The sequence below is a fragment of the Juglans microcarpa x Juglans regia genome, chromosome 7D (genome assembly GCF_004785595.1).
Source record: "Juglans microcarpa x Juglans regia isolate MS1-56 chromosome 7D, Jm3101_v1.0, whole genome shotgun sequence".
In the NCBI taxonomy this organism is placed as follows: Eukaryota; Viridiplantae; Streptophyta; class Magnoliopsida; order Fagales; family Juglandaceae; genus Juglans; species Juglans microcarpa x Juglans regia.
In genome coordinates, this window is record NC_054606.1 from 20,729,698 (window position 1) to 20,753,418 (window position 23,721).

The 23,721-nt window shown below is 35.8% G+C and overlaps 1 protein-coding gene across 1 annotated transcript; it reads right to left on the reverse strand.

Annotated features, from left to right (window-relative positions):
* Positions 1-12,250: 12,250 nt before the first annotated feature.
* LOC121238261 lies at positions 12,251-13,585 on the reverse strand. Its single transcript, XM_041135091.1, has one exon. It carries the CDS (start codon positions 13,218-13,220, stop codon positions 12,306-12,308), a length of 915 nt encoding a protein of 304 aa, XP_040991025.1. The 5' UTR covers positions 13,221-13,585; the 3' UTR covers positions 12,251-12,305.
* Between the last annotated feature and the right edge of the window lie 10,136 nt (positions 13,586-23,721).

A 23,721-nucleotide genomic window follows, 5' to 3' on the forward strand; every position in this document is an offset into this window, starting at 1 on the left:
CATTTCAATGTTGGTAACTCATGTAAGCATGATGTTTCACCATCCATATGACCCTTCCACTAAATATACTTGCACACCATGTAGCACGTTGGATATATAGGAGAAAAATATAGTGGATATTTTATAAGATTTAGGGTGTGTTTGGCAAGTGAGAGTACTTGAGGTACTCTCACTACTATTATTTACTTTATTATTACTTTTTACCTACTTTTCTACTATTCATTACTTTTCACCTACTTTTTAATATTTTATTATTACTTTTTCATTATTTTTTTACTACTATTTACAAACATTCTCAACACTGCTCAGGTATTCTCACTATCCAAACGTAGCCTTAGTATCATGCAATATTAAATGAATCTTTATCTACCCATCGTCTCCATCGAATCTGGAAACTCGGTTTCAACTACCACATCTGGTGGTTGGGTTGAGTCATCCGATGAGGAGGGGTTGTCATCTCTTAGTCTTGGTCCATACATTAGTGGTGATTGTGAGTATTGTATAAATTCCTATGCATAAAGCCCTTGAAGCCTCCCCCTCATCCACGTACTCCTCCTTTTATACTTTGCACCATATCTGACAATCAAGTTTGCCCTTGAGTAGCTAAGGTGCATTCATAAAGTCATTATACTTATCTGAAAACAAGAATAATTTCAAAGATTAACATGCTTATGTAGGCAATCTAAATTCAACTTATTACATGCTCATCAACCTTTGCCAAGAAATGTATACAAAAGCATTCTTCTTCTACTCCTATATTTGTAATACCTAGTTGCCTTTTTAAAAAAAGAAATAGCACATACAACAAAGGGATCAACTTTGACTTGCTTGAGGATGGTAATGCCAAACATAACCAACGTCAAATTCCCTACCCCTTTGAATTACAGGTTTGGTTTGTGTCTGTTGTATTTAGCTTTAGTTATGATTGTATTGGTTGGGGTATTGGTCATTGCTTAGGTGCGGTAGACAACCAACTGGATCTCCTGCAATTAGGACACTCTTGTTTGTTGGTATTTTCCTTCTAAGAATTACAAAGGTCAGCTAATGAAGATATACAAATAAACTACAACTACATATTTGTTGTACATAGAAGTATAATTTGTCTAACAAGGAAAGTATTGGTTTGGACTTATGTGCAGAAGAAGGGATCAAGCCAACATGTTGAGTGGATTATGGTAACATGTATGCAGCGATAGACCAGATATCTCGTAAAAAAATACTTACAATTTTTGCGGCGATCATAAAAGTCTGAAAAGGACTTAAAACTGTTCACATCACCGAATCACACCATTAGCGACAAATAGTTGTGACAAGGATAAGTTGGCCGCAAAAAATAAGTAGTGTTATTATTGATTTCTCTAGACATAGAAAAAAGTTGATCGTAAAAATCCAATATTCTTGTAATGGTAAACTATTGAGTTGCATTAAAAAGTGGCGGAAGAATGCCTAGTGTATCTTTAATGGCTGTTAATATAAAATCAAATGTCCTAGTTCTCAATCTTCTTGGTTAGAACATACTAGAGAACAAAGACTCCAATGATAGGAGGAGGGAGGGAGGGAGGGGAGGAGTTTCGGCTTGGCCCTCTCATAAATGGGTTGGTTTGGGAGGGTTTGGTGGGCGGGTCGACAAGAGAGTCCATAGCTACTGGCTAGTATGTTGTATTCATAGGGTAGAGTGGTGATACGGACACAAAAGAAAATAATCAGTAACCATTGCAGTGCACCACTGTCGTTTATTGAGGCACTGGAATGGGGATGAATGCTACTCCAAACAGCATATGGGCCTTACCCTTTCTCTGGACCACTTTTTTTGTCAATGTGTTTTAGGTATGGGCCTGCATGTGTTGCTGTTTTTTCAATACTATAAACGCGATAGCCAATATGTTTCCCTATTCCCTCTCAGCCTATATTCTGGGTCACTTCGGCCCAATTTAATGCTCTATTGGTCCTCCTTTCCTCTCCCTCGTTGATTGCAACCAATACATTTATTAAAAAATATTTATTCGAATTTAAGAGTTTAAGTGTTTGTATCTCTTTTATTTATTTGAAACTTTTAATTTAATAAATAGACATGTCTTCATAAACTACAACAACAAATAACCAACATGTCTTCATGTCTTCATAAACTACAAGAACAGATAATGCCCTGAAAAATAATATAAATTCTCTATATTTCAAGTGAATGTATAATGAGAAATTATATTTACGATCCTGTACACTTTTTGAAAAAGTAGGTGAATTTGAAATCCACATCAAAAATTTATTTTTTAAAGGAAATACATAGAACTTACATATCCTAAAATTGTATCTATCATTACCGTAATATAAAATGATCAATATATCTAAAAATTTATACTAAATGAACACTATCAAATCAAATGAAGTTGATTAAGTGATCATAATAAGCTCTTTTCGAGAGTCAGCATCAAATAGTGAAAGCGTATTTGCAGATGGTTGTTGATGATTGGCAGGAAAGGGCTGGATAAAGAAACTAAACAGTAAGGAAGAAAGCTCAATCATGCAGTACGTGCTTGAATTTGTCAAAGTGTCGACCTGTTTTTCTCTCTTCTGTCAACCTAATCCAACTTAAATTATTTTAATTGCTTACGCCATAGTTGGTGAACTTCCATCGGTTCTTAAATTCAACTTTGAATGATTTTCTTGATGTTTGTTTTTGACCCGGCGAGAAGAGAGGGAACAACACATATTTGAAAGGACCTATATATATATATATATCATGCAGGATAGCTTTTTGGGATCAGTTCTTGTTTGCCAAATAGATTTGGAGAAATATATCGGAAGGTAAAAGGAGAAGGAAAAACATGATGACAAGATTGATTACTAATTCATTGATAAATGATTACCATTAATTAGTACATCTATGCATGAAGGCGCGCATGCATGAACCGACCCCAAAGCTGAAGTTATTTAACAAACTTAAAATTTTGAACAACTGTATAATGGGGTACTTTGATCATCGTCTTGTTTTAGAAAGTGAGATTTTCACAACTTTACCGTCCAGTCAATTCTGTTCTGTTTAATCCACAATACATCTGATCTAAGATGGTCATATCTACACATGATCATGTGTTTAATTCCCTTAATGAAGCCCTTCTTGATTATTTAATTGGGTTTCACTCTTCCCCTCATGATTAATATGAATCATGCATGCTTATTTTACAACATAATTAATACACATATATTATAAAAGATATTGATGGCCTTGATCATAGTGCTTCGTAAAGAATCTAAAGTGTTTATGTTTTATTTCCCGTTTTTTAGCTGGCTGGCTTAAAGCTTACTCCCGAAAATGAAATAAAGTCACGAGAAACGAGGAAGAGAATTAATTAAATATTTATGGTAGTTCCAAATTTCAAAAGGGAAGTGGTCCTAAAGGAATAAGACTTTAATAATCATCGTAATTACCAAAACTGAGAGTGGTGGCCCTGACTCCAAAGATTAGGCCCTGATGCAGTACCTACGTACAATCTGGAATGTAATGATCAGTACTTGACCGACCGCCGGTGCTTGTATCCCAATATTATGCAGAAAAACCAACCTTCTCTTGAATATTCTTGCAGTCAAGGATCGAGAAAATACATATTCAAGTCTCTGTCTGAGCACTTTCGATAAGATATATGCGACTGAACTTTAGGAAGTTTTGTGTTGAAAATCTTTAAACCATTTAGAAACCAAATCATGCATGATGAATCATATATAATTATTATGATAGGGATCGGTACCCTGTGCATCATATAATGGAGAAAAATGTTTATTTACAAATTCATTACAGGAGAATTTTAAAAGCAAAATACAAAAATAATGACTGTTTTTCAATAATTTACTAACAAAATCGATTACATAAGCCATAGTATTTGTAAAAATTACGATTTATGGTATTAAACTAGTGTTTAACACCATAATATATATATATATATATATATATATATATATATATATATATTCAATCTTAATGGTAGAGTTCAAGAGGCAAGTTCATAGGTTTTAATAACTCTTGGTACAGTTTTCGAGTTCCACCAAGTGATCTCCTTGTTCGATCTTCTTCGATGACCCTGTAATCTAACTTAGCCGGGCTAGGCGAGCTTGAAACACTCCGAAGAGTGAAATCTTTTGAAGGTCATAATTAGTAAGCTCTCTAAAAAACCAAACGGCTCCCTATTTACCTGATGGATGGTGCTATCTATAGGCAACCTATTAGTGGAGGGGTCGAAAGGAAATTATTCCTGAATCCTTGTGATGCCTGACATGAAGAGGATAACATCAAGCATCAAGAGGATAACGTTAAATGCTTTCTCACTTGGGGAGTTAGTAACTTGAATACAATTTCAAATTTTAATAAATTATATATATCTATATATAATATATTTATTTATATATAAAAATATAAAAAAATATTTTTTATTTATGTGGAGCGGAGCGGGGGTGGAGCCCATCCCGCTGGGGTCATCCCGCCCCCTGCCTCAGCTGGTCCTTCTCCCTGCTGGACAGTGACGAGGTAGCGAGGTACGGGCCCCTGCTACCCACCCATACCGGCATTTGGTCGCCCATATTTTGGAGCAAGCATACCCTTCATTTAATGCTCACATTCTTTATGTTTTGTTCATTGAATGATCAGTATGGTCATTTCTTAATTTTATTGTCTCATCTCTTAAAGTTCGTTCCTTACTCGTTTAAAAGCAACTGATCCTTAAGTCCTCCCTTCCAATATCGCCAATAGATTAGGGTTCCTACCCTAGGCAAGGTGGAGGTAACCCAGGAAAAATAGTGGGCACCTACCGTTGATGTGGTGGCGAGCACCTACCCAACGCGAAGAGGCAGGCACTTGCCCAAGGTGAAAAGGCGGGCTCCTGCCCTAGCGGCATTGGTTGCCTAGATTTCTAGCACTAGGAATGTGTCATGGCAGGATGGTGGGATGTCCTAAGACTGTTACTCGACTATTTATCATATTCAACGCCCTTATCCGTCTAGATTTGAGCTCTAATAATTAAGGATCGTAGCATGTGATATGACCCATGAATTGAATACAAACACAACATAAAGTAAGCAGGCTTGTGTTGATATAATGGACTCTAGTCAAACAAATCGACCTGATTAGAAATGATTAATAAGCAAGTCAATAGCGGGTCAAACCGTATAATCTCTTTAAATTTTATTTGAAGATTACAATTACAATATGATTATATTTGATATTGTTAGGATTGTAATATTAGTATTATTATATGTTAATATCTCAATATTACTGACATTTCTCGTTGAAATGTAATCTTATCTTTTGGAAATATCAAGTTATCAACTATAATGTGGTTATTAAAAATTCTATATATTAATTTTCATGTGAGTTTATGTTAATTAGGTCAAAAGGGTAATGCGGATCAATTGAATTCATTTATATGAAACGAGTCATACCGGGTTAACTCTAAAAAAAAAAAGAGACAAGACCACATGTCTACGAGTGGCCCTGACCTAAATTTATTCATAAAACTCTCACTTATAACGAAGGAATACCGTTGAAACAACTTTACACCTGATGAATCAAATAAATAAACAAATCCGAACCCTGGCCTAAAACTCAGAAAAAATGATAATCGAAAGAAAAAATCTATACTTCTAAATGAACCATCCTCAAATAAGGACAACCTATCTTTTCCAATCTAATAATACCTTTAATCGCCGAAGGTAAATCTGAAAGTGAAAGCCATACTTCATTACTACCCTTTGCTTCACTACGAGCCAATCCATCCACCGCCGCATTGGTCTTTCTAAAAGAATGATTCACAGTAAAATTAATCCCTTCAAGTAATTGCATTAATTCATCCCAAAAATTCTCCAAATACCACAACCCACATATTTTTGCATGTATCCAATTAATTACTATCATAGAATCCATTTCAATTTCCACCTCCCGAATACCCAAGTCACAAATATAACGTAATCCATACAATAAACCCAACATTTCCGCCGTATTATTAGACTTCTGGCCTATGAAATTTGCAAAACCACACACAAACTCACCTTGATCATTTCGAATTACGCCACCCACACCTGAAGGTCCCAGATTACCAAACGCACTACCGTCCACGTTTAATTTAAACCAACCCTCTTTTGGCCTTGACCAACGTACCTGCTGCATCACCATCGGTACTGGAGCTTTAATCGGCAACTGCAAGTCCCTCAATATTTCCTCATCACGCCTACTTAAAGCTTTGGATTCCTTGAACCTCAATGCAATCCAAGAAATCCAACGTAAGATAGAACACCACACTGATGTTGCTGATTTGAAAATCCCTTCCATCCTGGCCTTGCACCGTCGCCACCATAATCTCCAAGTAATGACAAATGGAATAATACCAAATAATTAGCCCTTTTGTGTTGACCCTCTAGCAAGTCGATGCCAGCAATCCACTCTTCCTCTCCAATTCATCCCAACCATATTTCTCATACCCAGTCGATTAGAGCACAGACTCCAAATCAGCTCTTCAAATTCCCCTGTTGCAAGAACGTGGTTCATATCCCAATCATGTCATGTTAACTTAATTTTAATTGATTATTAAAAGAATATGTGGGTCGTGTCATATTACGCTTATTTATATAAGTCGTGTTAGGATTTTAAGTCAAGCATGTTTAATTAAACAAATCCTATTCAAATTGAATATTCATGATTTGACACAACACAAATACAATCCACAAACACGAATTACCATCCCAGCTAATAATGGGGCCTTTTCATTTTGGGCTATGTTGCGGGTTTTGCCCCCATCAAGTTTTAATAAGCCCATAGAGTTCAAAACCTTATTTGTGTCATAATTTCCTTATAGCCACTAGCTTCAAGGTTCAACTCAATCTAATAGTTATTCAATGCACATGATACTCGTTAGTAGCTATTAGATCGAGTATGGGTCATTTGGGAGCAAAATTCATTATATTGAATGATTTCATGGTTTATCATGGACTCCTATAGTTCTCAATACAATGGAGAAAATAGGGTTGGAGGAAGGTTGAAGAAGATATCGTGCCTGTAGAGATCTAGGAGAAGGTAAGCCAATCATCGTCCGAAATGGTAGAGAAGTAGTACTCTTTCTTTATAGAGCTAGACATCCAATCCTCCGATGTTTATAGTAGTCCGTTAATTTTTTTTATAGAGATCTCATTATTAATTTATTATATAGTAATGAATAATTAATAATTTCAAAAATATTTAATTTTTTTAATTTATTTAATTTTATCATATTTTACTATTCTACCTATTATATATTAATTAATAATCATATTCTTATTAAATTAATATATCACTAACTCATATTAATATACCAATTGTGATAAAATATGTGATAGAAAGAAAATGAAAGAGATAAATAATTAATAAAATATGTATTTGATGTATGTACAGTAACTTTCAAATTTAGAAAAACTTTTGAAAGTCACTGTAGCTAAATTCTAAATATTTGGAATTTAACTAATCCATTGTGAGCATATTTTGCTCTCTATTGTAATAGCTAAATACTCAATGGATTTAACTTTTAACTAATCCAAAGAGAGTGCTCTTAGTCATATATTATATCCTAATATTTAGAAAAATGATACTCGCAACCGCCCTTGGGGAATCCCCGCGGCATCATGTCCGATGTGGCATGTGCAACGTCGTCGTTTGCATTTCCCTCGAAGACAAAAGGGGTCGATTGGCCTCCTTTCACATTTTGCCCATCCCCACAAAAACTGCTTTTCACTCTGTCTTCATATCTTTCTCTTCTACATCCACGAAGCCCCATCGTCCTCTACGAAGTCGCCGCCCCATGAAGCCGAGCCCCCCGCAGCCCAGTCTTCGTCTTCTCCACAATCACTCTTCGTGGTCTCCACCCACGGTTCTGCGAAGTCACTGTCTTTGTCTTCTCTGTGAAGCCACTGAGCCACGGTTTTGAGAAGTCACAATTTTGCGATTCCCCCCATTTCTTCCAATCATTTCTGAGTTCTTTCGTTTTCCAGAACCCACAAAGCAAACAATAGCTCATACCCAAAAATTAGAGAAGAAATAAAGAGGAATAAAAAGCTAGAAAAACCAAGAGTAACATAGAGGGAGAGGAGGTAGGGTGCAACGGCAGCAGCTAACCTAAGGGAGTGGGTGCGACGGCCGGCATTTTCTGGGCAGGTAACGACTACGCGGAGAGAGAGAGTTGGCGCCGTGGCTGGCTGGCTGTGGCTCATGAAAATCCTCTATTTTTTGGGGGCTAAAACAGGGGCTCACCGTGATGAGTTTGCGAGGGAAGTTTCAGAGGGTGGCAAACGGTGGTAGCGTTGGTGGCTTCTACCGTGTGAGGGAAGTTTCTTCACGTAGCTTGGTTGTTGTGTCGTGAGGTGGAGGTCGTATGTGTGTGTTGATGGTGCAGGAGTGACGGAGTGGAGGTGCTTGGTTCACGATTTGCTGGGTTCACGTGCAGCAGTGAGGACGCGGCTTGGAGGTGGGACTGGCTGTGCTGTTGTGCATGGGGTTCCATGGGCTACGGCTTAAAGCTTGCCAATTGTGACGACGTGGAGGTGCAGCATGCATGCCGCGGACGTGGGCCTACGGTTTGCATGTTTTACATGAGGGTTGGCTTCGGCAAGATGGTGCAGGTTGTACGTGTGGAGGATGTGCCGTGTGGAATTGCCGTGGTGCTTGCATTGTTGTTTACATGGTCTGGTGCAAGGTGCTGCATGAGCTGGGCAGTGGCGAGCCTACTGGTCTACGGTGGAGTGGTGGTGCTACGTTAAAACCTATTTTCGTTGGACTTGCAAGATGCATGAGAAAGATTTGAAGACAAAGTGAAAAGAGCAATTTTTGTGGGGATGGGCAAAATGGAAAAAGAGGCCAACTGACACCTTTTGTCTTCAAGTGAAATGCAAACAACGACATTGATATGCCACATCAGACACAATGCCGCGGGGTTCCCCTAGGCGGTTGTCTATAGAAGGACTGTTATCCAAATAATTAATGAACCCATCATTTGTGCAACAATTAATCTCAACATGAATTGTTATCCAAATAATTTTTTAGTATTCTAATATATGAATACTACAGTATATTCAATATTATCTATAAGTCATATATTATATCCTAATATTTAATTAATACAGTGGGATTCAAATCGTAGAAAGTAACATGATTAATGATTTGAGTTTTTCTGGACAGGTATAACCTGAGATCACCACTATTCTGATCTATTCTTGACTATTCTTTTAAAACACAGCAAAATTTAAGTAAAGGGCGAATTAGAAGTACTCGATGGTTAGGATCGGATGACCTGTGGGTGAGGAAGGTTTTGTATTGGGGCCATTAAACACGCGCCATCATTGGTTTTTTGGTTGTGGCCGGGGATGGAAATGATTTTGTAAAGACAATGGGGACCGTGAACGTAAAGCAAGGGGCCGGGGGGGGCTTTGGATAGAGTTGACTCATGCGAGAGACGAGAAATGGTACACACTAATTTATTGAAGCATTCTTTATTTAATATGATTCAATTTGGAGGAACTTAGACTTGACCCTAAACCAAGCTTCAGGCTGGGATCGGAATTAATAATCTTCATACTGCCTAATTATATAAAAGGCTTTCTGAAAATAATTAATGATGGCTCTCATGATCATTTTCTAGCGTTTTCATTGATTTGCTTTGAACTTATATAGTACTTTATAGTTTTGAATTTCAAATTCTTAATATAAGAATTTTGTGTTCGCATATTTAATAACAAAATTTAGTCGCATTAGGTTATAAATATATCGGTTGAATCTGATTAGAAATTATGGAAATTGAGAGTTTGCGAGACTCTTATGAGACAGACGCACGTCATACCTTAATCTAGTCGAGATTCCAACAAGTTTAGTCCTATTTTCTCTTCTTATACAAAGACCACCACCAGCTCATGATTCTTAGATCGTTGTGTTCTTTCATTGCTCTAGTCATGAGTTTATCAAAATTGTTGGAGTACTTATAGTGGAGTGGACGAATTTGTTCTTGAGTGAAGCTATAGATGAGGTTAGGGTTCCAAAGCCAGTGTGTTGAAGAGATCGAGTGGATCACTTGTGGGGTTTGAAAATTATGTTTAAATAAAGTATCCCTTCATGAAAATGAAAATTATCTAGTTCTATTACTTTCTAATATTTCAGTGATCTTGATATTTGTTACGTACAATAGATAGGATAATTGAATTCAATCTTTAAATTGGTCATGATATTTATTTTTAACACCCACTAACCCCTCTCGAATTAGTATATTTGGATATCTACCATTAAATTTTTATAAATCTCAAGAGTTATTAATGATTCTTTAAATCTAGAATTCTTTTGGATTGAATATGCATGAAATTCTTAAAAATTGACATTTTTATTGTTCAAATATACTTCAATATCCTACATTTTTCCATTCGTACTTACATTTGCTAGCACTATATGATACATCTATTACAAGAAAAATAGATATTTGTGACTATTTGTTTGCGACAAAAAGACTATTTGTGATCAAAATAAATTTATTTTAATTGTAAATAGTAATTTCACTAGAATTAACTGGCTGCAAATAAATAATTTTCTTATAGTAATCTTTAGTGGGTCACATTTAAAAAGTTGATATATAAAACCACTTAAAATGTATCATATCAATAAGTCTGACCGGAGATAAAACAGTAATCTTAGATATACGCAATATTTGGAAACATTACATTAAAAAAATATGAATGCAATTATTTAAAATACATGATATAATACAGTCTTAAACATATTAATTTATTCAGTAGTGATAATGTTAATAATACAACCCGCGTGAAGGGTAGCCATGCTTTTTCTCATGAGAAATTATAAGATGGAATCTTTAGGAAAATTGACCGTAATTTACTTAAATGCATGAAATTCTATAATTCTCATAAAATTGACAAGCGGACAATCAATTTCTCATGTACGTCATGAGTTCTGAAAAATTATTAATATTTCTCGATCTGAGTTTCTGAGTGACAGGACAATAGTCTTAAAGAATTCTATTACTACATTAATTATATATTTAGCTCTAAGTTAGCTTTATTGAATAATTAAAGGGAAATGATGATTTGTACAAGCTGTGAACATTCCTGTTAAAAAATTAGATAAATTTGAATCCATATAAAAAAAATTAAATTTTTAATAATAAATTTCATTTTTTTTTTAAAATAAGTGTGCGAGATTTGTATACTTACTTTAAAACTGTATCTAACATTACTTTTAATTAAAACTTTTATATAAGGTTGAGCCGGCCTCGTGTAACTAAATCTTGGTTTATTAATCAAAAGAGTATATAAATTAAGGTTGAGTGGCCAATTATGAAGAAAAAATATATATATATATATATAAATGGAGAGCAATATTAATTTGATTAATTCGGCCTCCACCAAATTAATTAGGTAATTAATTAACTTGTACTTCTAGATAACCCCAAAACATTAATTAATTTTCAAATAATGAATGCCATATTGGCTTGTCATGTTCATATAATATGTTTGCAAAGAAAATTATTTTTCAAGCAAGAAGACAACCTAATACAAGACACTCTCTTTTAAGGCTAAAAGGCCAAAAAATAGGGAATCCGATATTATTGTCTTTTCTGATTCAAAATCAACTGATCATTGTCAAAGGTTCTCATTTTTTATTTTAGCTTTTAGGCTAAAAGCAATCTCCAATGTTGGCATCTTTCAAAATCAGTACTATTTGAGCAAGAATAATTCTTCTAATCTCCAATATTGGCATCTTTCAAAATCAGTACTATTTAGAATAATTCTTCTAATCTCTAATATTGGCATCTTTCAAATCAGTACTATTTAAGCAAGAATAATTCTTTTCATCAGCTACTATTCACTGTACACACCTCACACTCTATAAAAAAAAAAAAAAAAAAAAAAAGTTATCAGGCGTGGAATGTGGAGGTGAATAGTAGTTGATGCATATATAGCAAAACCCTTTGAACAAATCTTATTTGATATCTTTCAAAATTAATCCTCAAAAACTCTTCTTCCCCATCTTCTTTTTCCTCCTTTACATACAAAACTAAGAAACCCAATTCACCAATTTTCTAGTTGTTGGAGAGAGAGAGAGAGAGATCAAAAGAAGCTAATTAATTCTTCCATCTGAAATTCACATATTTCTGCAACTACATTTTATTTGGTTTTCTCATAGGATCAAAAGAATTAAGTATCTATTCCTTTCAAGTAGAAAGGAGAAGGGGAAACAAAAGTAGAATTGAAACATAAAAATCATAGACCATGAATGAACAAAAACAAGTAAATTTCTTAATTTATTGGCTCTTACAGGCATAGATCAACAAGGAGAATTCAACCTTGTCTTGTTCTTTCTGCACCAGCTTCTCCTCCAACCACAGCCTGCTATCCAAACCACTTCTCGTCCTGAACATGAACACTGCATATCCAGTACTACTACTTCCTGATGCAGGTCTGAAGAACCAATCATGCACATCCCACATCAGATCAACCGGCAAATTGTCCACAAAAATCGTCTGGTTTCCTCTGAAATTCCATTGCAGCCTCTTTACTCGAATCACCGTCTTCTTGTCGATACATACCGATAAAACCGGCGACCTTGACCCTTCACTTTCTCCGCTGCATCTGATCAAAATCTCGTGTGCAATGCCGGTTTCGCAAAACTGAGCCTTGGTTGAATAAAGAGTATTTCCGGAGCAATGCTCCCGCCGGGAAATGAGAGAGACTTTTGCAACGGAACTCGTCTTGAATTTCTTGGCGACAGCTTCTTCAGCCATGTCTCCGAGAACAAGGCCGATTTCTGAATCAACCATGACCAGCACATAGAAGCCATCAACAGGTTCAGGTCCTGCGCTATACTTGGCATTGGAGAGATCCCAGAAAACTTCGATGCTTGAATTATCGGATTCCATTAATTTGCTCCCTTTCTTCTTCCTAAATAACCGTGAATTCGTGTTGAGTCTGAAGGGTGGCGTTGAAGGGTCATCGCCAAAGCTTATGCTTAAGCCCTGAGAAGAATGGTTCCCGCACCAAGCGACTGTGATCAAGATTTGCTTTTGGGTGGAGAGGGAGATTTTGTAAACACAGGTGACAGAGTTTTGCACCGATGGGGTTAGGCTTGGATTGGTGCTGGCTATGTTTGAGTAGCTAGAACATGAAGGAAGAGACACACTTACCGCGTTCTCGCTGAAACAAGAAACTATGTCTCTCATTGTAAAAAAAGAAAGAAAGAAAGCAAAATAAATAAATCCGGGGACAGAGAGACAGACAGATCTGGAGGTTTGGAGAAATGGTTCTTTTCTCTTTTGGTTTGCAGGTTTGACAAGGTTTTTTGTTGCCTTGAACTGTCTTTGGTTCTTTAATTTTTCCCCTTTTTTCTCTTTTCTAAAGACAAAGCTCAACTGGAGGTAAAAAAAAATGGAAGGCAGGCATGGAAATCCAGGTCCCTGACAGGACCATGGGTAATAAATATGATTCTCTCACGCGTTGCAACCCTGCCTGCAGCTTTTGAGAGAGAGAGAGAGAAGCTGAAATCTTCAAGCTTTCCTTCCTTTTCTTTCCTTCCTTTAAAATGCCAGTTCATATCATGAGAGGTGTATATACGTATACATATAAATACATATACATGGAAAGTGAAAAAATGAAATTAAAAAGGCATAAAAAAGGAGGAAAGTTAGGCCTGGTCTGGTTTGCAGCACCATTTGTGTCATTATCATCATCTTTGCCTTTTAATTTCCTTGCATTCTGTTAATTAGTAATTAATGGGAAAGAAGTTATATATAAATGGTTTGTTTATTTTAATCGGTTTTAACTTTAATTAATTAATATTATTATTCATTAATCTTCCAAACTGTGCAACGTAAATATATATTAATAATAAATAAATATATCTACAGGTTTTGATTTTCTATTCGCCTCACTACAGTTATGACAGTTGACCATCGAATAATTTAATAACTAAGATCTCTCCATTTAATTTAAAAATAAACTATTTTTTTAACTTAAAAACTAAAGCATTCGTTTATTAAAAAACAAAAAAAAAAAAAAAAACTAAAGCATTCTAAGCATGCCTGGTATTTTAAAGTTTTAATTAAAAATAATGTTACGTGATAGTATGAAACTTATTGCTCAGATCACCTTCTTGACTTGGCACTATTATGTAGTGCCACGTATTTTATTAAAAAAATAAAAAATAAATACAAATACAAATGTGGTAGAGGTTGGAATCAGCTAGGTTTCAATTTTCCCTTTTTGTATATTTTTTATACAAATACAAATAGATGATCATAACAATATTCATGATCTTCTAATTAGAAAATACATAGATATTGTAGAATTGAAGTATTTAATTTGTGTTTTCTCTGAAAAACGGTAGAAACTGAAAATTTACTTGCACGTTTTATTTTTATTTATTTATAGCAAAATTTAATAACACGGTTACTTGGGTTATGGGTGGCTAGTGGCTATATACGTTAATGCACCCAATAATAATGTAATTTAATTTACCCTGTCTACTATAATTTCTGAAAAAATTAGGATATTATTTATGTGATTTAATTATTTAAATATATATTTATCATACTTTGGAAAAAATTATATTTAATTCCCCCTAAAATACCACTTTTTTTTTTTTTTTTGCAACATCATGAACTCTAAATAATTATCAACATTTGTCACTTGTTTACAAATCAAAAGATGTGATTTTCACTCTCGTTAACATAAAGAAAAATATGTAGTGTGAAACAATCTATGACCTAATCTTAAAGATAGTTATTATAGTTTGTTCTCTCATTCCTTTTCACATTGTGAAGGGAGGTGGACAGGGTGGGGGTCTCCCCTTGGCCCTTTGTCGATTGTTGGTTCCAAACTCATAAGGGATATGGGACCTCCGGTTCCATCTCATTTAGTTTAGGTGTTCGAGGGCGGTCCCCGCCCTCCACCCTTCCTTTGAAGGGGTCGAGGCTACTTGTCGAGGCTAGGGTTGTCGGTCCCTCTTGATTCTTTTCAATTTTTAATTTTGATTTTGTTTAGATTTTTTTTTTTATATTTTGGATTTTAATTGCATTTTTATTTTACAATTTGTTGAATGTTTAAATTATTTTTTCAAAATTGTCCTTATTGTAAAGGTGTTTCTTTGAAAACAATAACATGATACTACGTGCTGCATTATTTCTAACGGTAATCGTGCTTTGGCTGATGTCTTTGATGAAAAATCGTGGGTCCATCCCTAACTACATTTACGTTTTCAAATTGTGAGCCTTATTATAAAGGAAAATATTATAGGGAGACGCTACCAGCCAGTCGGGTGTAATACCTGCTTTTACACCAGCAAACGAGGGGCTGCCACATATGGGTTGCAATAAAATAGACAATACACCCGAATGCAGCTGATTAAATATTTTTATTTTCTATCATTTCTTCCCCCTTCTCTCTCCCCTGTCGCTCCCTCTCTAAAATTCTCTCTCTCTCTCTCTCTCTCTCTCCCCTTTGAAACCCCTCATTCTCCTCCGATTGTTGCTCTCTCTCTCTCTCTCTCTCTCTCTCTCAAGCTCTCAATACTCTGTCTTCACAAAAGCATTTGATGATGCACTGTCCAAAGTTTCCATCAAAGTGGTTCTTCCACTGGAGAAAGATATAAGTCGGTGAAGCTGGATACTTTTTTTAGGGCTCATGAGTTCTCTCAGTAAATCGAAACATAGCTCAGTTTTATTTTTATTTTTATGAGGATTAGGGAAAGCTACATAGAGGCATGTAGACAGAGACATTTCTGTTTTGTTCTATTATATTTTTTTTTCTTATTTTTCTAATGGGTTGAGCGAGAGAGATTTTGAGTGCTCTATATAGAGAGAAATTTTTTATTTAATTTGATATTTCTCTGTTCTTGATTCAATCTTGAGTATTCCTTTTTTCCTTTACCGGTTGAGCCACTTACATGCGTGATATTTCTCTGTTAAAAATGTAACTGATTGCATTTGATTAATTAAAAAAGTATAGAATAATATAAGTCGTTTAGCAATAAACATGAATCTTTTCTAGTTTACCAAATCCAAATCAAGAAACGATTATCTTGAGAAAAGTGGAAGGGGGCATTACTGCTGTTTTGAAGTTCGATGGAAGAGCTTTAGAAGATATTGTCAAAAGAGAAGAGAGATGGGTTTGTTCCAGGGGAGAGAGGTGCTGGGCAGATGGGAGAGAAATGATTCAATAAAGTAGATCACACTATAAAATGCATAAGTCTCATATATGTAAAGATTTTATTGGTCGGTGTAAAGTAAGGAATGTCACCTGACCGGTTTGGAGGTTTTCTCAATATTATATTGTCCGCTGCATTTTACTGTTGCATCAGTGATTGCTAGTACTGTATTTATGTATTTTTTTAATACTAATAAAAAAATACAAATGCATTAGCGGTCATTGGCAAGGGGCAAATGGGACGGTCCCTATAGGAAGACCCTTTTATAAAATGGATCATAGGTTAAGGGTTCTTTTTCTTTTCTTTTTTTCTTTTTTGTTTTTTTGGACTGGTCATAGTTGAAGGAGTTAAAAGTATAAATTTCTTGTATTTTTCATATAATTCCAAGCAAGTAATAAGAAAAAACAATAAATCGTATAGATTATTAATAGATCAAAGAAAATAAATTAAGAAAATGAAAACGAACATAATATATTGTTGTTTAATTTCATTTAAAATTTTAAATTTTAAATAGTAGAACACCAAATGAAACATAGGGACTAGTGAATTTCTATCACGGGAAGCAATTCTATTTTAATAATAATCAAATTTGTTCCTTCATCATAAATCTTGTTAGAAGCGCTGCATCAACACCAACAGCACTCGCTTGACACATGTCACTAAGAAAATAAAAAATAAAATAAAATGCACAAAACTCTAATATTAAAAAAAAACTTAAAAACCCACGAAACTTGAAAAACATAATTTCAAAAAAAAAAAAAAAAAAGGTAAAAACTCCCTAGTCGGAGGACAAGAAGGGTGCATGCTCAAGCCATTCCAATTGTTAGTTTGAGAAGGTCATAATCAAAATTGATACTTTAGGAGGATTTAAATTGGGTTGTTATTTGTCTAACGTTTCAATAAATTGCCTAAATCACATAGTCTATACTCTAAAAGGACTAGTCAATGATACAATTGAAGTCCCATTAGAACCTTATAAAGAGTAAGAACTTTTCTTTTTCAAGCAATGCGTGCTAGAGAGCAGGCTCAAGAATAATATTTCTCTTTTATTTTCATAAGTGTTCAGTACAGTGTTGTTTATATAGAGAACAGAAAAGATCCAGAACATTCGAGAATTTTATCAAATACATATCGTACACCTTGCACGCTAAAGCTACACTATAGCAGAAATGATTATAACAAATCCTCACTACAATACAAAACATATCCCAAAGTATAATTACAGAAGAGGACATAATATAAACTCATAATTCTCAATTATGTTGATCATTTGATGAGTTGGAGATATTCTTATGAGAAGGCTGACTGTGTTGAGTGCCACGGCAGGATGTTGCTGAGTTGGGAGTATCACTAGTGCTACTGTTATTATCCTCCCGCGAGTCCAGGATGGAAACTAGGGTAAGACTCGTTCTGAGAAGCAAGAAACAGTTGGAAACCAACAGCTTTGTAAATACATATGCAACCTGAACTTTGGAGGAAATGAAAGCAACGTGTAAAGTTTTGGAGGCAACTTGATCTCGCACAAAATGGAAGTCAATCCCTATGTGCTTCGTACGTGAGTGCATAACAGGATTCACAGAGAGGTATATAGCACTGATGTTATCACACCAGAGGGTGAGAGGTTTGTGGAGAAAAACACCAAGCTCTTTGAGTAGTAATTGAAACCAGAGAAGCTCGGTAGTAGTATTAGCTAATGCTTTGTACTCCGCCTCTATGCTGGAGCGAGCAATGGTGCTCTATTTCTTGGATCCCCAAGCGACAAGATTAGAACCCAGGAATATGCAAAAGCCCTATATCGAGCGCCTATCATCAGGGCATCCTGCCCAATCAGCATCCGTGAAAACATGCAAGGTATAATCTGAAAAGGGTTTGATGTGAAGACCAAGATGGACTGTGTGCTTGAGGTATCTGAGTATCCGTTTGATGGCCTGCCAGTGAGGAACCTTAGGAGTGTGCATAAATTGGCACACTTTATTGATAATAAAGGCAACATCAGGGCATGTTTAGTGACAAGTACTGGAGGCTACCCACCGTACTGCGGTAAAGTGTAGGATCTTCAAAAATAGGGCCATCAGTAAGAGTCAATTTTGTCGAGGCAGCCATGGGCAAAGTTACTAGTTTAGCACAGTCCATATGTGTTTTCTTCAACAAGTCACATATATACTTGGTCTGAGACAAATGAAGACCAATTGCAAAAGATTGAATCACAAGACCAAGAAAAAAGCGAAGTGGCCCAAGATCTTTGACAAGAAATGAAAGGTTAAGAGCATGAAGAACACTTCGGATTGCCTTAGGATCAAAGCCAGTCAAGATAATATCATCCACGTAGACAAGGAAAAATAAAGTAACAGAAGCATGGTGATAAACAAACAATGAAGAATCAGACAGGGAAGATGTAAAACCGAGCTCCAACAACCGATTACTTAGCTTGGAAAACCAAGCCCGTGGGGCTTGTTTTAAACCATAAATGGCTTTGTTCAATTTATAGACATGATGAGGAAAATTAGGATTGACAAAGCCAATAGGTTGAGTCATATAAACCAATTCATGGAGCTCGTCGTGTAAGAACGCGTTGCTAATATCAAGCTGCTGAATGGGCTAATGCTCTGTAATGGCAATGGACAATATGGTTCGAATCGTAGTGGGTTTTACCACTAGACTAAAAGTCTCAAAGAAGTCCACCCCAACTTGTTGATGGTAGCCTTTTACTACCAGAAGAGCTTTCCGTCGTTCCACAGTTCCATCAGAAAGACGTTTGGTCCTGAAAACTCATTGACAACCAACAACATTAGTGCTTTCAGAAGTTGGAACAAGATTCCATGTATTAGTTTGAAGAAGCGCCTAGAACTCATTGGACATGGTCATACGCCATTCAAGATGTTTAGCAACCTCTGTGTAGCAAGTAGATTCTTCAGGAACAGTGGTGGTAAAGGTCAAGAAACTCCAAGGTGGTGGCCATAGTACCGTGCCATCATTGTATTGACAGGGTTTAAGGGAGTTTGTGTGAGACCGAGTTACAATGGAGGGAACGGAGGTTGAAGAGAGTTGCGTAGGAGGAGAGCTTTCGAATGAAGAGGTAGAAGACGAGGGGGAGGGATTTGGGCTCGAAGTTGGTGTGGAAGATAGCACTGGAATGGATGTAAGAGAAGAGATAAGGGGTCGAGATTGAGAATTAGGATTTATGGGCTCAGATTGTGAATTAGGGCTTATGGGCTGCGAGGGAGGGCCTAAAGCCAACGGAAAAGAGGAGTGTGTGGGCTTGAGTTGAGGAGTTGGAGGAGAAAGGGGGAAAATGTGCTCATCAAATACCACATCCCATGAAATATAGAGACGCCCAGTGGGAAGATGAAGGCAGCGATATCCTTTGTGGGAATCACTGTAGTCAAGAAAAAGACATTGTGTAGATCGAAGATCTAATTTATGGCGATTGAATGGCCTGAGATGAGGCCAACAAGAAGTGCCAAAAATTCTAAGAAAAGTGTAATCAGGTGATTTTTGAAACAATTTTTCATAGAGAGAATAGTGATGTAGAACTAGTGAAGGGAGACGATTGATAAGAGAAATTGCGGTGTGAAAGGCATCGGCCTAATAGAGTTGTGGTAGGGAAGCATGGGCCATACGAGCAAGGCCCGTTTCAACAATGTGTCGATGCTTTTGTTCTACAACACCGTTTTGTCGTTGGGTATGAGGGCAAGAAATTCTATAGAAAATGCCTTGAGAAATGAGATAATTGTTTAGGGACGATACTCGCCGCCCCAATCACTTTGGATTGACAAGATTTTTGAATTAAAGAAACATTCAACATGTACTTGAAATTTTAGAAAAGTAGATATGACATTAGATTTTTGCACCAAGGGATACCACCATGTATATCGCGTAAAATCATCCAAAAAAAAATACATAATATTTAAAGCCTTCACGAAAGAGAACAGGGGCAGGGCCCCATACATCTATGTAAATTAATTATAAGGGCTTAGAAGAGTGCTGGTGGGATGAATTAAACAGTAGCTGATGACTTTTTGCTGCACGACATGCTGAACAAGGAGGAGACATAGACTGAGTAGAAGCTGGAAGTTGATACTTGGAGATAATCCGAGAGACAAGTTGAAGAGGTGGATGACCCAAGCGTGAGTGCCACTGAGAAGAGGTAGTGCGCTCACCAATAAGGGCCTGTGCTGAATGTGAGGAAGGAAGAACGTTGGTGAATGAGTAAAGGCCATTACACATGGGACCATGGAGGAGAGGGACCCCCGTTGTTGCATCCTTCACAAGAAAATGAGTACTATGAAATTCAAAAACAACATAATTATCAAGGCAGAATTTCTGAACTAAGATTAAGTTTTTGGTTATGGCAGGTACATGTAAAAGCTTTTTAAGAATAAAGGATTGAGAGGAAGTAGTAAATTTAGAGTCACCAATGTTAGCAATAGGTAGCTCGTTGCCATCACCAATTTGAATATGCTGATTACCACCATATGGTCCTGAAGTGATGTTGAGGTTGGACATGTCAGAGGTGATGTGGTTGGTTGCGGCTGTATCAGGGTACCAGGATTGGTCAGGTGCCGGGAAGGAGCTACTGAAGTTGGCAAAGAGGCTTTTAGGAGGGTCGCTTTGATAGGCATGGTCAAAGCGATAAAAGGAAGCATTTTATGGCACTATGACCAACTTTGCCACAGACTTGGCAAGTTGGTTTAGAGTGAGGGAGAGGTGAAGGTTGAGGTGAGAATGGATTTGGGGTATAGGTGGAAGGGGAGTGACAACCGCGACCGCGACTGCGAGAAGGGCCACGATTGTGAGCACGGTAGTTTCCTCGCCCACGATTGTTGGAGTGTTGAGGACTAGAGGTGTGATTTGCAGAGAGAGTGGTAGACATGGGTAGATGATTGGAATGAGCCAAACGACTCTCATGGGTAAGAAGTAAACTATATAATTCCTCAGGGCCATTGGTTCAAGTCTAGCTGTTACAGAGGTAACAAAAGCATCATAATCACTATTTAAGCCAGCAAAGAGGTAAGAGGTGAATTCATCAGAAGATAGAGGTGCGCCAGCAACACACATAGTATCTGAGAGATGTTTGAGTTTTCGAAAATAATCAAAAATAGAGCTAGCACCTTTGGAAATGATGGCTAACTGGTAACGAAGCTGAATCACATGAGTATGCGATTGGGAAGCAAAAAGTTTTTCAATAGTTAACCAATCTACTTGAGAGGTAGAATGCCCAACCATTTGAGTAATAAGATTATCTGAAAGGGTCAAAATAATGGCACTCTCAAGTAGAATGCCCAACCATTTGAGCAATAAGATTATCTGAAAGGGTCAAAATAATGGCACTGAGGATCATCTGATCAGTTTTGGTCTAAGCGAGAAAATCTGGATTAACGATAGTTTTATCATAAAGAAGTCAAGAAGGTGGTTTACTTGAGCCATCAACAAAATGGAAAAAGGTCTTGGCCCCGAAGGTAGGGAACCATATGTGTGCGCCAGAGAAGATAGTTTTCATGAGTGAGTTTGACTGTAATGAGATGAGAAAGGTGAGGAAGGGGGGAGGAAGAAAGTGGTGGGTTTTGCTTCAGTGGTGTGTCAGCCATAGTATTAGACGTTTGTCTTGATAATAGCTCTTGATACCATACTAGAGAGCAGGCATAGTATTACAGAAGATGACATAATAAACTCATAATTCTCAATTCTGTTGATCATTTGATAAGCTGGAGATATTCTTATGAAATGGTTGACTGTGTTGAGTGCCACAACAAGATGCTGCTGAGTTGGGCGTATCATTGGTGCTACTACTATTAATGTGAGATCTCATACACTACTTACCATTATCCTTATTATATGAGGTATCACAATTTGAAAGAATTATTGTGTTTTTTTTTTATATATAAAAAAAGAATTAGAACAGGTCAATCAATTGGAGAACTTTCCTGGACACTTTGGTTTTTTATGATCAGGTAAATTTTGTTGCATGTTTTTTTTCTTTTTTGTAATCCCTATCTACTTCGAGATGATAGGGGCATTGAGATCATCATTATGATAGTGATGTTGGTCCCATAAATTTAATTTGGACTGTAGACCCACCAACTCCTACTCCCCAACACACCTTTGATTTAAAGCTAGCTAGGCATATATACATTATATGTGAGGTACTGATCACAGCTTTCTCTTGATATCTTTTGTCTCTTTTTTTTTAGTCCCAATTTCCCACTCTCAATAAAAATAAATAAATGAATAAGAATAGCAGCAAAGGAATGTGACTATTTAATGTGTACTAGTCTACTTTGCAATACCCTTTAATATAGAAGTCATGTGGTTGCAGTTGGGGAAGAAAAAGAACATTTAAAACCAACATGTTTGTGAACTCATTTCTTAAAGTTTTGGGTCAACACCCAACTGGCAACAGTCCCTCTGAAAATGAATTCTAACAAAAAAACAAATGTAATGTACGGAAAATAAATTATCTTACATGGAAAAAATTGAAGCCCTGAGGAAGTGGATGAGAATTCAAGAGAGGAGAAAGACAATGCCTGTCATTAGCACATGTAGGTACTATGTTACCGTTAAATGTTCATGACAGATACATTAAATGAGAAGTGAGAGAGAGAGAGAGAGAGGTGAAACAAGATTCCAATCACGAGGACAAAATAGGGAAGGGATGAATATGTGATAAATATATATGAAAATTCTATATATTTTACTATTATTTTATTTTTATTTCACTAATTATGATATAATACATTTCTTATTATTAAATAATTATTTATTATATATTTTTTTATTATTTAATAGTGATAAATATACCACATACTATTTAATATGATTAAATTAGGATGAGTGTGTGGTATATAGTATTACTCATATATATATATATGGAAAATGATTTATACAATATTTTTTATAATATTTTACACAATTATATCTTAAATTAGTGATAGTTTTGTAAAACAATATCTTATAAAAATAATATTATTTTATAAAAATATTCTCATTTTATAATATTATTGTGCAATATATTGTTTAATATGTTGTGTGTATATCATTACTATATATATATATATGTAATAATTTACAGCTAAAGAGGATCATTAATTACCTTTGGAGTGCAATTTATATAGGAAAAAATTTATTTATCAATTTTTTTTATCATTTGTTATTAGATGATAAGTTTATAAATAAAATATAATAAATAATTTTTAATTATTTAATATCATACTATAAAATAATGAGATATTGATTAGTATTAGACGTAAAAGGAAGGGATGCTTCTAGGGTAATTAATGGTCCCCCAGAAGGTTCTTGTCCTACGGGGCATGTTGCCCACCATGACAAAGTACACAAGTCCTTTCCATGGAGGACTGAACACGATGTGTAAGAAGAAGATTATGACTGCAAATTTTCAGTTTCTGTATTGGACTAGTAGTAAATGTACAGTACTTATATTGCATTTATGAAAGATCATTCTGAAAACATTGATTTTCTCTTCCCTTACCTTTTTCTCTCGTTGTTTAATGTTTATGATGTTG

Coding starts and splice junctions, on each gene's coding strand:
- LOC121238261 (XM_041135091.1), bottom strand. CDS start 13,220: ATGAGAGACATAGTTTCTTGTTTCAGCGAGAACGCGGTAAGTGTGTCT.